We start from the raw sequence: 16888 nt of genomic DNA on the forward strand, positions 1-16888 counted from the left end.
AGGAGCTCTTTTATTTAAATAAAAATAAAAACACTTTGCTGCTAAGAAAATACTTGTTGATCACGAAGATCTCTCGAGCCATCTTCCACTGCAGACCGTCGTGATCATTTGTGGTGTATCTTCAGTGAGGAGTTGGCTTCTTCTAAAAACTCCTTTTTAAGTAATTTATTTTTAGTGATTTTGTTAATTAATCCTATGGAAAAGGTACAAGCATATCCTTTTTCAAGTTTTTATACCAAGTACCTAAAACATGAGATTATAGGTCGAGAAAAAAAGGCCCATTGAAATAAGATGGAGAATTTCATCTCTCCTTTAGACATGCTAAAAATTAAAAAAATATTCACTTTTGGCAATTTGTGTGTGGGTTAGTCCTGAAAAGCTACAACCATGCCAAATTTCAACTTTCCACATCAACCGGAAGTACCCGTTATTTTATGTCGGTGAATGAGTTTATGTATTTTTATATATAGTTAAAATAGGATTGTTTTTATATTCTTAAATATTATACTTTGAGTGGCGGCTCTTGAGGAAAGTTACAGCAGTAACTTCTCAAGAATACGACGTCCCTCAAGGGCCGCAACTACTCCTTTTCAATTGAAATCTCGGTCGCACAATTTTAAACTAACAAGTCGACTGTTACAAAAGCAAAAACAATTTATTTCACAACAAAATAATTGTTAAGAAAACAAATAATTCTAACATTCAACTGTAAATGACTACCAAAGTGCAACATTTTGCAGGTTCTATTGGAAAACAAAAATATAACTATAAATAACACACTAATACAACACGAATCGAATAATACTAAGAGTGAGATCATACACATGTCAGTAAAATAATTTTATAAAAATAAAACAGGTACAGTACATAATCAAGGACAGTAATATTACATGATATGCCAAATCTTTAATTTGTGCAAATTCCATCGTAATGGTGTTGCATATAAAAATAGTTTTGTGTACGCTTAAATATTAACATAGTAATTCTAAACTCTTTTCTCTCGAGCTTCTTTACTTCCTCTATTCTTCGATTTCTACAGTGCTAACAGGAAACTAATAGCTATATTAAATTCCACTCTTTCAATAATTCTCTAGCATGTGTTGAAAGTCTCTTTACTCAAATATTTTCTTCAGTTTTAATTGCTGGCTCGCTCATCGGAAGTTGGATAATCATTTCGAGTAAGTGTGAAAGGAATGTCAAAAAGTTTAAGAAAAACAAAAAGGAAGGAGAAAAAACTAACAACTGACCATAAGCAACTGTTTACATCTTCAGTTGCTTGCATATTTATTGAAAATATTTAAGAAAAAAGTCTTTCAATAACGAATTATTCAAAATACCTTCATTAATAAATTGTTATTTTCACTGTTTCTTCATTAAAATATAATAGCTATACTTTCATTGTGTTGAGCTTCAATCAGACTAATGTATGGGTGGTATCAGTTTAGTATATTTCTGTCTTTTTGTGGTAATGACTGAAACATATGCATTAAATCCTTAGAATACAGCGTGGGCCAGAAGTCGCTTGCCATTAGCAGTAGTTCAGTTCTATATTGACTAAACAGCAATAGGTGATTCCCGGGAGAGTTGCTGGACTCCCACCAGGCGCTTTCACAGGTGGCGGATACGGGAAAGCCTATCAGATATTGTGGGTACCGGGTATCTCCGGAGTAGACCAAAACCAGCACTGCTGCCTTGCAGTTAGTGGAGAAATCCACACAAACTAGAGGAAGAGGACACCGACAGAAAACCCCTGGCCCTTCAGGTTGGGGGTTGTGCATAGGACTAACGACCCAGTCACAGAAAAAATGCAATCCTTTAGAAACAGAAACCAGAGCTTCGGAAAAATGGGAAGGATTCACTGGATGAGACTAGGAAACGGGAGAAGGCTCTCAGTATAGATATGTGGAACGTCCAATCAAAAGAAGAAACAGCACCGGATACAGAAATAAAGGACACAGATGTCACAGTACTTCAAGAGATAAGTTGAACAAGCATAGAAAAAATTAACGAAGAAAATCACCGTCTACTACAGCAGAACACAGGAAAAACTGGTCAATTTAGAACACGCTTCATGATACTTAACATATAAGAAATAACGTACTACAATTTACACCCATAAACGAAAGAATAAGTAAGCTAAGGATAAAAGGAAGATTCAGAAATATCAGCATTATAACGGCACATGCCGCAACGGAGGATAAACGAGTCCTCACCTGAGGCAAACACGAAATTTGGCGTCCCAGTTTATACTTATATTGCGTTTTTAGGAGTCCCTCAGATCACACACCCAGGGCACGTGTTCCGCTTGCTTCTCCCTAATTGTGGAGTCCTGAGATAAAGACATGGCAGTAAAGGGAAACTTCTACGAGAAACTAGAAGAAGCATATAACATGATTCCCACGTACGACATATCAATAATAATAGGGAGACTTCAATGTGAAAGTAGGAAGAAATTATACATGAACCAAAGTTACAAGAAAATATTCACCATATGAAGAAAGTAACAACACTGGCAGACTTCTCATACAGTTTACAACAAAGAACCACCTCATCACAATTAAAGACATATGCTTCCCTCATAAGAGAATACACTTAGAAACCTGGACGTCACCAAATAGCAAGGCGGTCAATCAGATAGACCACGTTCTCATTATAAACAGACGCTCCTTATCTATAACGGACACAGGACATTAGAGAGGGTATAATTGCGACACAGACCAATATCTGGTCAAAGCTAGGCTTAAAAAGAAGATTAGCAGAAAATTCATATTTAGGGAAAATATGAAAACAAAATGGGATATAGACCAACTAAAAATAAGGAAAAGGAACAAGAATACAAACGCAGATTAAGAGTGAAAATTGGACAAAAAACAATGAGGAGGAATACCAAGAACAATATAATCGAATCCAAGAAATAATTATAGACCCAACGGAAGAAACGGGAGGATAACAGAGGAAAACAAAAAAGACAACAGTGGTTTGACGAAGAATACCAAGAAGCAATAAAAAGGAAAATGAAGCAAAAAAGAAAATGATACAAAGATCAACGAGAGCAAGCACAAAAGCATATAGAGAAATTAGAAGGCAGGCAAACAAAATATGCAGAAACAAGAAATGAGACATGGTAAAACGATAGGTGGAAGAAATTGAAGAAATAAGTATCAAAAACGAAACAAGAAAATTATATACAAGAGTCAAAAATATGGATAAAAGATCTCAGGGAAAACCGAAAGAATGGAAAGACGAGAAGGGAAAAATAACATTGGAGGAACAGAGCATCTTACATAGATGGACAAATACTTTGAAAAAGCTGCTATATTCCACATTAGAAGCAAAGGAAGACAAAATCGGAAGAATTTGAGAGACGAAGTGTCGTAGAGCAACAATAAGAAGTAGAAATTCCAAGCAATGAAGAAGTACAGAAGGCTATCAGAACACTTAAAAACAACAAAGCGCCCGGAGAAGACAATATAACGGCGGCACGTACAGAAATGATGAAGCAAATAGGCAATATAAGACGGATTTGGAAAGAAGAAACACTACCATCCGAATGGAATGTGGGGATATTATACCCAATTTATGAGAAAGGAGACAAAAAGACTGCTCATATTACAGAGGAATAATACTAGTGAACGGAGTCTATAAAATTTTCACAAGCACATTTTATAACAGAATAAAAGAATTTAGAGAATGGATAATCGAAGAGTACCAAAGTAGATTCAGAATAAACAGGGGAACAACAGATAAGCTATTTGTAATGAAACAGGCAACAGAAAAATGCTACGAACATGGAACAGGAATACGTATTCTGTTCATAGACTACCATCAAGCATTCAACAGTATAATTAGAAATGGCCTACTTCAGGTACTACAACACTTCAAAATCCCTCGAAAACTGAGAAACTTGTTTAAAATAATTCTGAAACTAATTACTGCAAAAGTTAATGTAGGCCACAACTTTATTCATAATAGCCCTGTATATTGCAACACGAAAAATAGACGAAAGGAGCACAGTCATCAATAAATTCAGCTAATACGCACCTAGGCAGGTGATATCGCCATCTTGACAAGAACGGAATATGAACTCAGGAAGAATTACAACGAACTAGAGAAAGCGATGAACTCACTAGGACTGCAAGTAAACATCGAAAATACAAAATACAAGCATTCACCACTTGACAAAAGGAAGAGAAAGAAAGAAAAGTTTGCAATAGGAAACAAAACGTTTGAGCGTGTGAACAGATTTAAATATTGATGAATGATAATGGATAACAAGAATAACATGACAACTGCAACCGGAAAATTAATCCTAGCAGAAAACACGGCGTAGCGACGCTCAGATACTTAAAAACAAAAGTATTGGCAGGCAAACCAAATTAAAGATGTACAAACCGACAATTAGAATGACAGTCACCGCGCAGAAATATGGATGCTAACAAAGGAAAATGAAGAAAAAACTCTACGAATATACGAACGAAAAAAAAATAAGAAAAATTTTCCGGGCTAATCAGAGGAAACAACGAAAGGAGACACAAATCCAATAATGAAATAGAAGACATCTTAAGAGGAGAAGATGTACGGTTTATAAAGGCACGAAGGATGCGTTGGACGGGACATGTAGAGAGTATGGAAGAAGGCCACATAGCAAAGAAAATACTACATGAGACGATATTTTTCAACCAGAAGAAAAGGTAGTCCAAAAGAAATAAAGAAAAGGTAGTCCAAGAGGGTGTAAACAGGGATCTGACAGTAATGAAAGTGAAGAACTGGAAATAAAATGTACAGAACAGGGAAGAATGGAGGCGCTTGGTGAAGGAAGCCAAAGATCACCCAGGGCTGTAGAACTGTAAGGTAGGAAAGATAAGATAAAGTAAGCAATAACTGATTGACGTAAATAATGCACTATGGCTGAACACTTGATTTAGATACCTTACTTAATGTTATGGTATAACTTGTAATCATTTCATAGTTTCGTAGTTGATAAATAATTTATTTCAAATGCATTTTTGTCAAAGGAATACCCTATACATACAATAATGCATTCATTATTTCACTAATTTGGAGGGAAGTCTTTTTACATAGTACGGAATCTTATTTCCTTTAGGCCTTATGGAAATGGTGCATTTCATTTAGATTAGAAACAGGATTTCACTCACCCACTTCTCTCTAATACTAATAAAAGAAACTATTTCGTTCTACTTTTATAAGCATTTCTTACATTTTCAGAAGCCATTTTTTATTAAACAGAACTATAGAAGTCATTTTTATTAGACTTTTTGTTACAACTATATTTCATTTTGTTTTAACATTTCACTGTGAACTAAGACCACAATATTATAGGTAACTATGGTTTAAGAGTGGTGCTAGAACACAACCTCTAATGACTAGAAATTAGTAGTAGTCCTCTGACGCTTCTTGGTTAGCGATGTCTTTGGTGCGGGAGACCGGGGTTCAATTTTCAAAGCGAGTTCATGTGGTTTGTATCCTACATTTAGGTGCGGGTTTACGTCTCCACACACCATGCTGAAAGGAAAATTAAACTCCAAACCAATCAACAAGGTGATGCCAGTTTTCATCTTCAGTTAGTTTATGACTTATGTCATTTGTACGGTCTGGCCCGCTTTACAATTTAATTACAGAAAACTGGACAGAACTGTATAAATGCAACAACACTTTTCGTTTTACTTCAATTTTGAGCAATAGTCCTAAATATTTGTAAATACAACTTCAGAATTTCATATTATATGGTTTAAAAACTTTTTTTTCTCTATTCTACATTCTACATCTACGTAAAATATATTTCTTCCTTCATCACAATATTTAAATAAAAGGAAATAACACTGTTCTTCGCTTTACTGCTGTTCACTCACTGACAAAACACTTTCAGTCAATATAAAAGTCTGCATTTATCATTAGGACAAATAAATAAATAATAATTAGGAATTAAGTGGGAACATGAAAAATTAATAAGAATTCTATTACAGCTAATCTGATTAGTTCGCCGTCAACTAAGATTATGCACACCAACCACAGGAATTCTATAAAATTTAATCAGTTTAGTTTTCTTCCTACACGTGTCTCAATCGGATTCCCAATGCATTTTACTTTTTACTTTATTTTATTGTAAACTGAACACAACACCTACTGACAGTGTCAGCAATCTACAGTACATATATGGTTTACAATTCACAAATATTTCTTCTGTATACTACATTATATGCTCAAAATATTGTTTTATATGTATATCAAATATAACCAATACATTTGTACGCTGTGATACTTCATGAAGTACTTGTAACATGAGCGCATTTTTCTGTTTAGGATATGATAGAAGATTTCTGACAGTAACTAAGATAAAATTCTAAGATTTTAATCTTTTTGTCACGTCCTAATGATAAATACAGATATGTACTCGAAATATATCGACTGAATGTGTTTTGTTAGTGATTAGAAAACAGTACAAATAAAAAAATCTTACTTTATTTTCATTTGTAATTGATTTCCTGAGCTCAGATACAAATATAAATATATTTATATAGTTCTTTCACAAATTAAATATCAGAATTCTATTTAAGGATTCTCAGGTGTAACACACATAGGCCTACATTTTAAAATATCATATCTTAGCTTTACTGAATTCTTATTGCGATAAGTAAAACTTCGAACCAAGTATAGCTCCCTTGCGGCTAATGTTTAGCATACGCTCTTTCAATATGGGTGGCTCGGGTCCTATTCTGGTGGGATTGATGTGTTCAGATTCCATGTTAAGCTGTATATACATATCTCATGTCTCATCAATGCTGATAAAGGACTTAAATTCCAAATCAACTAACCAATTTAAACAGAGCACTAGAATAAATAAACATATTATTAAACTGTAATAGAGTTTAATATTACTTGAGCTCCACCGCTTTGTTCACTTTCATTTATCTGTATGGAAATATAAAACAAAGTTACTTCAGAAGCTAATACAATGAAATTTAATGTGAACACTGTTAGAATTAAACAGTAGTAGAATTAAGAAGTCTACCTTCTTAAACTGTTGCAGAATTAAAGTGCACCAAGACAGCATGACTACGCATCAGCCTGACTATATGTTGGTTTGAAAGAAATCGTTATATAATAATTCACAATAATTGTTCAATTTTTTGTTCTGTGCAACCAGAAAATAAATGATTACGATACGAAATACTTTATGTATCCTATTGTGACGAAACTACTAATGGAACCTAAAGAGAAGAAATCTGTTTCAAGAGATATTAAGAACTATACACAATTCTTGATTTTTAAAGCGCAGCTGTAACTACTGTAATTACAAGTGAACCTTTGCATATTTACATAACTATCTTTTTTTCCGTTGGTACTGTCATGTACTTTAATGCAACCCCTTACTTATGTATGAAGTATTATGTAATTGTTTTAATCAATTAATAAAGATTGCCTTATTTTCTTGTCTCCTATCTGTAAATCAAATTTTACTGAATTCTCCATCAGTTTACTCTGCACCTTTCTTATATGTTAAACTGCACGTCCTTGTCTCAAAAAGAGCTTACACTTCAAATCACCCACCAATTTGAACAAAGTACCACAGCTGAACATCTATTTTCCGAAGTGGATTATACTTTGATGCGTTTTGTATATTTGTTGTGATAATGAAAGCAATAAGCTCTCATAAGAATACTTGTAATTATATGATGATTGAAGATCTTGTCGTATTATCTTTTACTTCATTGCCTTACAATTGTGCCAATGGTCTATCCGCACTGGAATACCGTTTCAAGTTCGTACTTACGAGATGGTGTTGGCATTGTGACCTCCACCAGCATCGTGAGGACAAATGGGGAGTTACTTAAAAGAAATGTACCGAACTCCAGTCCAGGATACCAGTATTAACGGCGAAGGGCAAAGGGAACCGATGTGCTGATGACATATTACTCCTAAGGCGTGAGTGCCACTAACTGGTTTGTGGATCCTGGTCCCCTATGAGCTGCTGTGCAAGATTATTTCTTTTCCCTTTCTTTCTTTACAATTACAACATTTAACCACAAGACCAAACAATTCAATCTAGTTACAACGTATGTGTAATATTTAAGTCGGTTTGTAATGCCCCGCTATCGTACGTCAGCACAGCATTACAGTTATACAAGATTATCGTATGTGATAATGTGGACATTAGTTCGTATCAAAAGATAAATTCGTAATTAAAACATTTTTCAAATTGAATTTAATAAACAAACAAAATAAACTAATCTGTAACATCACTGATGATTGAAGAATTTAATATTGGGAAGTGATTACAAGGATATATATAACGAAAATCATCTCAGAAGTGCTATAAAAGGGAAATAAATACTTCAGGTAACTCAGTAAATAAAGAAAAGTTTAATTTTGCTGAGAAGAAGTAATAAATTCAAAATGCAGCACTAATTTAAAGTTTAGGTCGAGAGAGACTTCCCTCTCCCTTTTCTCCGTAAATGTGATGTCACTACAAATATAAATGGAGTAATTGAATACAAAATTTTACAGTTAAGTAATCTTCTAAATTCTCATGTATCTAGGTTTCATTATTTGGATTCTATTGATGCAAATTTTAACCTAAGCGTTCATACCAACATAATACTTGCAATATTTCCTATATGATAACGAATAATTTATAACCTGAAAATAATATCATGATAGTAGCCTATACGTATTTTAATCTAGAAAAAAAATTATTATTATTATTATTATTAATTTTGATGGTATACATCAATCCGAAAAGCTATCTAGGCTATTTTAATATTAAAAAGGGTACAAAGGGTACAAGAAAATATAAACGAAATATGGTTATAATATAATATAATGAATAAATGATATATTTGTAAGAATATAAGTAATACGATGAATTTTTATGAATATGATGAACATTTAATACGAGAGGAGAAACTATTATTTATAATGCGGCGGAGATGAATAGTAGTTCTACAAATAGTAATAATAATAAGAAGTATTGATGAGATGAAATGTGTATGTATCGAGATGTCGTGGAAACATTGAAGTATATGATATTTTCACCGTAAGTTAATGGTATTCAGTCGATAAACCAAATGTTTGAATTATTTAATCATTATAATCCTCAATGCCGGTCGATTACAACTGTTATTATATCATATAGAATACTTTTGCAATGGACGATAAAAGCTGCATACGTATCTCATGTTTTATTTGTTTTTCATATATTCTGAAGTACAATCACCTCATATTATCCAGTTTTAACAAAATTTTGAATCTGAATATCTTCTAATAAGATTTCCCACGGATTTCGTGCAAGGATGGCGACTCCGATGATGCAGGGCCAAACCAATAGGTGTTTGCTAATTGCAGTAAACCCATATTATAAAACTTTACATAAAACCAGAAGTATCGCCACATCCATAATTATCTACGGTAAACCACAGTTAGTAGTTAAAAATGTAATGGTGTACTGTTATGGTAATTTGGCAACTGCCACCCCAGTAATGGAGGAGTATTATAGTAAATTTGGCTAACCCAGCTTTTAGGATTTATATGTGCCTGAATGGAATGGCAATACAATAAATAAAGTGGTAGACAGGAGAAAGAAGAATAAGGATCTTCCGAGCTAGAAGCTAGAATCAGAAGAAAGAATGTCACTCTAGAGTAGTAGTAGTAGTGATAGTATAGTGTGTCTGCTGTGCGGAAAAGGTGAAAAAAAAAACGAAAAATAATTCAATGTGAACGTTGTGATGAATGGTATCATTTCATATGTGTCGGTATTAATAAAGAAAAATATGATGGAATGAGCAACCTATCTGTGGTGTAGATAGGCAATCCGTGTTGTCGAAAAGAAAGTGAAGTAGAAAACGTTCCTTCGGCAAAAGTAGTTGAAGTAGAGGAAGTACTACAGGAAAACCCGAATTTATCTAGCGAGAAAAACACAGATGATGAGAATAAAAAAGAACAGACAAAAGAAAAATCTAGTAGAAAGAATAAACATAGTCATGAGGAACGAGAGAAAATGTAAGAAAACTAACAAGAATGATAATGAAAAGAAAAAGAAGAAAATGAAGGAAATTGAAACTATTTCTTCTAAGGACGAAACCGCTGGAACGTGAAAGAAAAGAAACACAAGTCACACGAGAAAGGAAGGTAAGAAAAGAAGAGACAGTTCACAAAGTAGTAAGGATATAGACAGAGGTAGAAAACGAAGTATAAAAAGTGACGAAGAAATTAAATTCATTAAGAAAAAAAGGAAGAAAAGCATGAAAGAAATCGATTAAATAAAAGTGAAACAAACATCTACAGGAGTTTCCCAGAATAATGTAGACGAAACTTGAAGTGTATTCTCAAAGGATATGAGGCGATCTGTGTTTGATCACTGCGCTATTTTACGAGAATTCAGAAGCATGGTGGAATCCAGTATAGATTTGACTTTTATTAACTTTTCCAGTTATTTAGATGCAAAGTTGAAAGAATTCAAGAATGAAATAGTTGATGTTAATAAAGAGCTACATGAGAAATTAGAGAACAAGTTCACTTGAATGGAGGTAATAATGCAAGAGATGAAGAAAAGCGAAATGGAAAGAGAAGCGAAGTTAGAGGAGGTCGAAACTAACTGGAGGTTAAGTTAGAAACCGTAGTCCAGAAGCAGGAAGAATTCGAATCCAAGTTTTCCATAGTGGAATCGGAACAGAGGCAACAACGTGATCTGTTAGATCGTACAGCTTAAAATTATTGAAATGAGAAGGTGATGTTGACAGACGTGTAAAAACGTTGAAGAAAGCTTTTCAAGACTTGACTTTGCTAAGAACTGGAGAAGAAAACTAAAATAGAGGATCTGTTATATAATACATACTACACCTGAACTACCAGCTGGTGATGATAATACAAATACACAACCCATATTACAGCAAACTTTGACAACTTCCCCGACCGAATTAAAGATACCTTGGCCTAATGAATCGTTGGTGAAGGATAATTATGAAACTTTCAGTAATTCTACGGTATTGGGAGAAGTAGTAGCCAATATTACAGCGGGAGAATCTACGAAGGGAAATTTAGAAGAGATCCCGAAATGAACAAGCCTGATAATGGAGTCCAGAAATTTCATTAGATATAATGATCTACGAGATTTCCCGAAGTTTGACGGGCAATATAACGAAGCTGCTAAAGCTTTCTTGCACGAATTTTCCCAAACGTTGACCTTATTTAAGCTCAGTGATGCTGAAATGCTAACTTTAGTGTCGAGATGCTTAGTTAAAACAGCAGGAGCCTGGTTTCGAAGTATACAACGTAGTGTGAACACTTTTGAAGATTTTGTTAGGTGCTTCCAAAGGCAATATCTGTCGGAATATTAATGCGTTATAACCGAAACCAGTATGCCACTTTATCTGATTTTGCGTTTAAACTCGTAGAAACCTATCAGAGAATATGCAGTAAACCGGACGAATGAGAATTAATAGTTTTGCTGTTAAATAGCCTCCCGAGTCTTGAAGCAAAGATCCTGAGGAGCACTCCCAATAAAAACTTAGAGGATCTCATGCTGAGAATTATGGAGATTCACGAGTATAACGAAACCAGTATTAATGATGATGTAATGGATTATAGGAACCCTAATCGTCGACAATTCCAGAGACCTCAAGTAAACTTCGTTAGAAGAATGAAAAGGGATTCCGGAGTTCAAACAGAAATAACGAATGTGCAGTCAATGTCGAATTTGGAAAATAATACTACAACGCCCATATCTAATATAAATAATCGAAGAGCAAGAAATTATAGAAATTGATTCAGGAGACGACGAAGTCCGAGATATGGTCCACCGCCTAAATGGTACCAGAACCATTCCTACTATTGGAACAATTATAATTTCCAATCACCAGGTCGAATTGAGCGGTTACATAATTTAAATAATGTAGGAACATATACAAATGGAGTAGCAGTCCCTGAACCTTCAGTGACGTCAAGACCGGTAAACTAACGTCGCGGTCTATTGATATGGGAGTCGAAGACTGGGAAACCGAAAATTTCCCATGAAGTCAAAAGGATTGCACTAATAGTTTATCAAAAGATATTTTCCAAGTTTATGGTTACTTTATTTCTAAGGATCCTAAGCTTTTTGATTATAATGAGTTAAAAGAGAGGCCAAGATAATAATTTGTATTGTCAAAATTTAAAAGGAAAATTAGATCAGAATACAGATTATCCATAATTAAAACTGGATAACTCGGTGTTATTTGTTAAGAATGTCAAAAGACGAAGTTAGTTATTAGTGATACCAAAAGAAATGGAAGAAATGTTGGTATATAGAATACATGAAAAGGGACACTTCGGTCAAAAGAAACATCTAGTGTTCTGTAGATACCTATTTCACTTGTGTACTTTAAAGACTGACATGATTTCCTGTATACGCAATTGTTTACAATGTGCTGCGACTAAAATGCGAATTGCAAGATAGTTTTGGAAAATTTCCATGTAACTGCCAACAATATACATGAGAAGCTATGTTTAGATCTAGAAGGAAAATTACCGAATATTATGGATATCATTTTATTTTATCAGTGATCGATGTATATGCAAAATTTGTATGTTTTTATCCATTGCGAAATGCCAGTAGCTTTGAAATAATACGAATTCTCGAGAAACAATATTTTATGTAATTCCATACCCAAACGCCATCGTCACGAATCAAGGTCCACAATTATTATCTATGAAATGGAAGAAGTTCTGTACGGAACATAAAATAAAGCATACTTCAACGTCGCCATATAACTCCAGAGGAAATGGCCTTATCGAAGGAAAGCATAGAGACTTAAATAGATTAATCCGAACATATTGTGCAGAACATTAATGCCAATGGAGTAGGAAACTAAAAGAAATTCAAGATTTACTAAATCATTCAATAGATACCGGCATAAGTATTTGTTTCATATTCGGTACAGATTCATTTAAGTCCCAGTACAACTGGCCAACTGAATTATATCCCTTGGATATGGTTGATCGAATATTAGCAGTTCATAATCTAGTATTGTCAAAACCAAAAGCAGTAAAATATGGGGACTGTCGAACTATTGTTCTAAAAGGCGAAGACCTGGTTATTAAAAGAACTCATCCCTTATACTCATCGTTTAAAAACGAAGCTGCTAAACATTTAAATTGTTATGTAGGTCCTTATCGAGTCACGAAATTATTACGGAATTGTGCAGTGCTGCAAACTTTAGATCATAATAACGCTGGAACACAAAATTTAAGAAACCTAAAACTATTTAATTGTACGGATGAAGAAAAACAAAAACTTCTGACGAAGTATAACACCGATAAAGAAAGTTAAATGTTATCAATATATTTATAATGTCAACAGTTTGTTTAATTTGTTGAATACTTGTTTATGATTTGATAATTGCAGTTCTTGTACAATGTTAGAAGTGTTAAAACAAGTTTTATTGTTATATACCTCTCATAAATTTTACTAGACTACGGGGAGACTGTAATGCCCCCTATTGTACAGCACTACCGCATTACAGTTATACAAGATTTTCTTATGTGATAATCTGGACATTAGTCCGTATCAAAAGTTAAATTCTTAATTAAAATATTTTTCGAATCGAATTTAGTAAACAAACAAAATATACTAATCTATAACATCTGTGATTGATTCAAGAATTTAGAATTGGAGAGTGATTGAAAGGATATATATAACGAAAATCATCAGAGAAGTGCTATAAAAGGGAAATAAATAAATAATTTTATGGAAAAGAAAGAAAGAAACAAGAGGGAAAAGTTTAACATATACTATAACCATATTCAATTAGTGAGTTTACGGTTAAAATTCGTAATTCTGAAGAAATGAGACAGAAAACAAGAGAATACGATCTTCAATCAACATATACTACAGGAAACACTAAATAAAAATTCTCATACCTTTAAACACCCAAAAGACGTAAAATGTCATACATCATGTCTTCTATGTAGTAACAAGTTTTAGATATGCTGAGGAAGAGGTGAGGAGAGCTTCGAAGCCGTATGCAGATTATATGTCTTTTGGTTAAGGTATAAGAGCTTTTATTTATGCTAGTAGATACCGCATCCTATCACGTCAACTAGTAATTATATACTACAAGTATTCATCTTAGACTTTATAGCTTTTCCTCATCACAGAAAATCTTTACTCACTAAATCCTAATTCATTTCGTGCTAAAATTTTGGAGGAAGATAGTAATATAAAGTAATACAAAAATATAGCAAAATTTGATTCATAATTACGACATAAGAAAGTAATCAATTTTACATAACATTCTTGAGTAGTTCACGAATCAACTATATGAAAATCTTTAATATAAATACAATGTGCCACATTTTGTGAAGATTAACTAACACTTATCTATAATGTATCCTTGAAATACACGTAAATAGTAACATTGTAAATTGCTTTTATAACGGTACCGCTAGTTGTGAGTTAGTGTGTGTAGTGATCACTGAACTTTCAATAATTTATTTTTTGATTTTGATGTTTTGTGTGAAAAATATCACTAGTTGTTAGCTAGTGTGTGTAATGATCACTAACATTTCAATAACCTGCGGCTGACTTTAGTTTTTGTGTGGAAAAAGGACTAAGGTGAAAACAGTGTAAAAAAACTATTTCTTAAGCTGAAGCTCCTGGTTACTATCCAGCCGTCAAGACAAAGAACTGAAGCCGAAGTCGTTCGTATTAGGAATATAAAAATCATTTTAGAATTCTCAAAACACATTATAGGTGAGTGTTAGTTGATATGACAATCTGCTATAACTCATGTAACAGCATCTGAATTTAAACGATATGATCAATGCTTGTTATATTATTATTATATTAACGCTACAAAAATTGTAATTTAACAGTATTATAGATAAAGAAAAGGCAGTGGACAAATATGTCTTACTGTGATGTAAATATTCAAAATATATTGCAAATCCATTATATTCTTTCTCCTGATTCATATTAAAAAGTGATAGTGCAAAAATTCAAACCGTTTTACGATCCAGACCATAACTTGGAAAACACACGGAAAAGAATACAAATTCATAGGTATTTTACTTCTATAAGAAGAATGTTCTTAACCCGTACTAAAATTGAAAATCATTGCGTTGTTCAAGTCATGAGAAGGAATAATTCATATAAATTAATACGTTTTTCGCTAGACTACTGTATCTGTTCCTACTTATGTGTATAAGCGTTTGGTTTTCAAATGATCAGTAACATTTCTTTGTCTCTCCAATTGTACCAATACTATTTACCGACAATTATGATGTGTATCTGCTTCATCCGTACACAAAAATAATCATCTCTTTAGACTGTTGCGCCTGCAGTCACTTTGACCTGCCAATAACACAAGGTGACAACAGACAAACACACAGTTTCAAATTATATACCTGAGCACAATACCCTTGCTCTTTATGACTAGTATCATAAATTCTTAAACTTGTAAAACAAAACCAATTATGTGATTACTGCAAACCATCAATTAACTCTAACAGTTCTTCTTCCTCACTTTTCTCCCTGTTGGATGAACTTTCAACTGCGCACATCTCATTATACACTCTGTCTAACTCCAAGGAACTGCTATGTAATCTCGCATCAATGTTGATTACGTTTCCAGTGAGCACAGTCAATCGCTGCTGAGCAAATTCTCTGAAATATTCACAGTATGTTATTACTAAGGTTGAGGTTTTGATTAAAAATGGATAATAATAAACCTGCATGTACATTCTAAAAACTGTAAAGTAATTTATTAAATATTTTGTTACTCATGTACTAGTGCAAATACAAACAAAGCTTTATGCAACAACCTACTATTTAACGTGGGCTCCGAATTACGACTGGGGCTTAAACGCAATGCAGTTGCCGGTTCAGAAACTATCATGCAAAATCAAAACCTCATAGTATAGGCGTACTGCTGTCCAAAGGAAAAGACCATATCTGCAGATTTGGCTGACATTTAGTTAACCGCAAGCACAAAGCCGAATCTACGATATTGACGATCTTATCATAGGTATAAATCTTTACGTATCAGTAAATCTGCGACTTTTAGCTACACAGAAAATTCTTTTCACAAAACCAACTTTTCAAAAGACAGGCGTTCCCAACCAGATTACCTCACTTCCATGAAAACTGAATTACACGACCACTCTACTAGTCGGGTTATTATTATTATTATTTGCTGAAAGTGACACTATAGATACATAAATAAGCATGTCATGAAAAGTATATTGCACAAAATTTAAAAACATGAAAACAACAAAGTACTTATTTATAAAGCACTAAAGTTACGTAAATTTTAACAACACAATATGTTGTATTTAAACAGAATTGTCCAAGAAGAAAAAAGAAAGAATTAACTAATAATTTGACATACTGATTTTAATTATAAAAATTATTTATAACAACAGTTTTTTACTTATTATTAAGGAAAATAACATACAATTAAAGCCTTCAATTGATCACCTCAAAATAAAAAAAAGATACATGAATAAATAAATCATGGGAAATATATTTCACAAAAACTAAAAACATAAAACATAAAATAATAATTAGTAAAACACAAAACTTCTGTAGAAATTGACAACACAAAACTATAAGTACACAAAATTAAAAAAAACTATGATTTATTTATTAGTAATACTCTTGACATACTGGTTTTTAACTTGTGGAAATTGCCTATTAAAAAATATCAAATATTGAAAGCTTTCTGTTGATCTTTTGAATACTTTTATATATTAGAGTACCAATCAAATTATCGTTACAAGGAAAAAGTTGAAACTTTCTAGGGTTATAAGATGGAGTACAAAAAATCGGTTAGTTCAATCTTAACATGAATTATACTGTGAATAATCTCAATTTGTTGTAAATTTCTTCTCTCAA

At 33.0% G+C, this 16888-nt stretch overlaps 1 protein-coding gene across 1 annotated transcript in view; it reads right to left on the reverse strand.

Annotated features, from left to right (window-relative positions):
- Nucleotides 1-636: 636 nt before the first annotated feature.
- The window catches only part of OSCP1 (Organic solute carrier partner 1), a 77889-nt gene continuing 61637 nt past the window's right edge, over nt 637-16888 (reverse strand). Inside the window, exon 7 of the mRNA XM_081728867.1 lies at nt 637-15658. Within this exon, the coding sequence (XP_081584993.1) occupies nt 15475-15658 (184 nt within the window). The 3' untranslated portion in view covers nt 637-15474. The remainder of the gene's footprint in view (nt 15659-16888) is intronic.

This window comes from Thermobia domestica, chromosome 10 (genome assembly GCF_964235325.1).
Source record: "Thermobia domestica chromosome 10, izTheDome1.hap1.1, whole genome shotgun sequence".
NCBI classification, from domain to species: Eukaryota; Metazoa; Arthropoda; class Insecta; order Zygentoma; family Lepismatidae; genus Thermobia; species Thermobia domestica.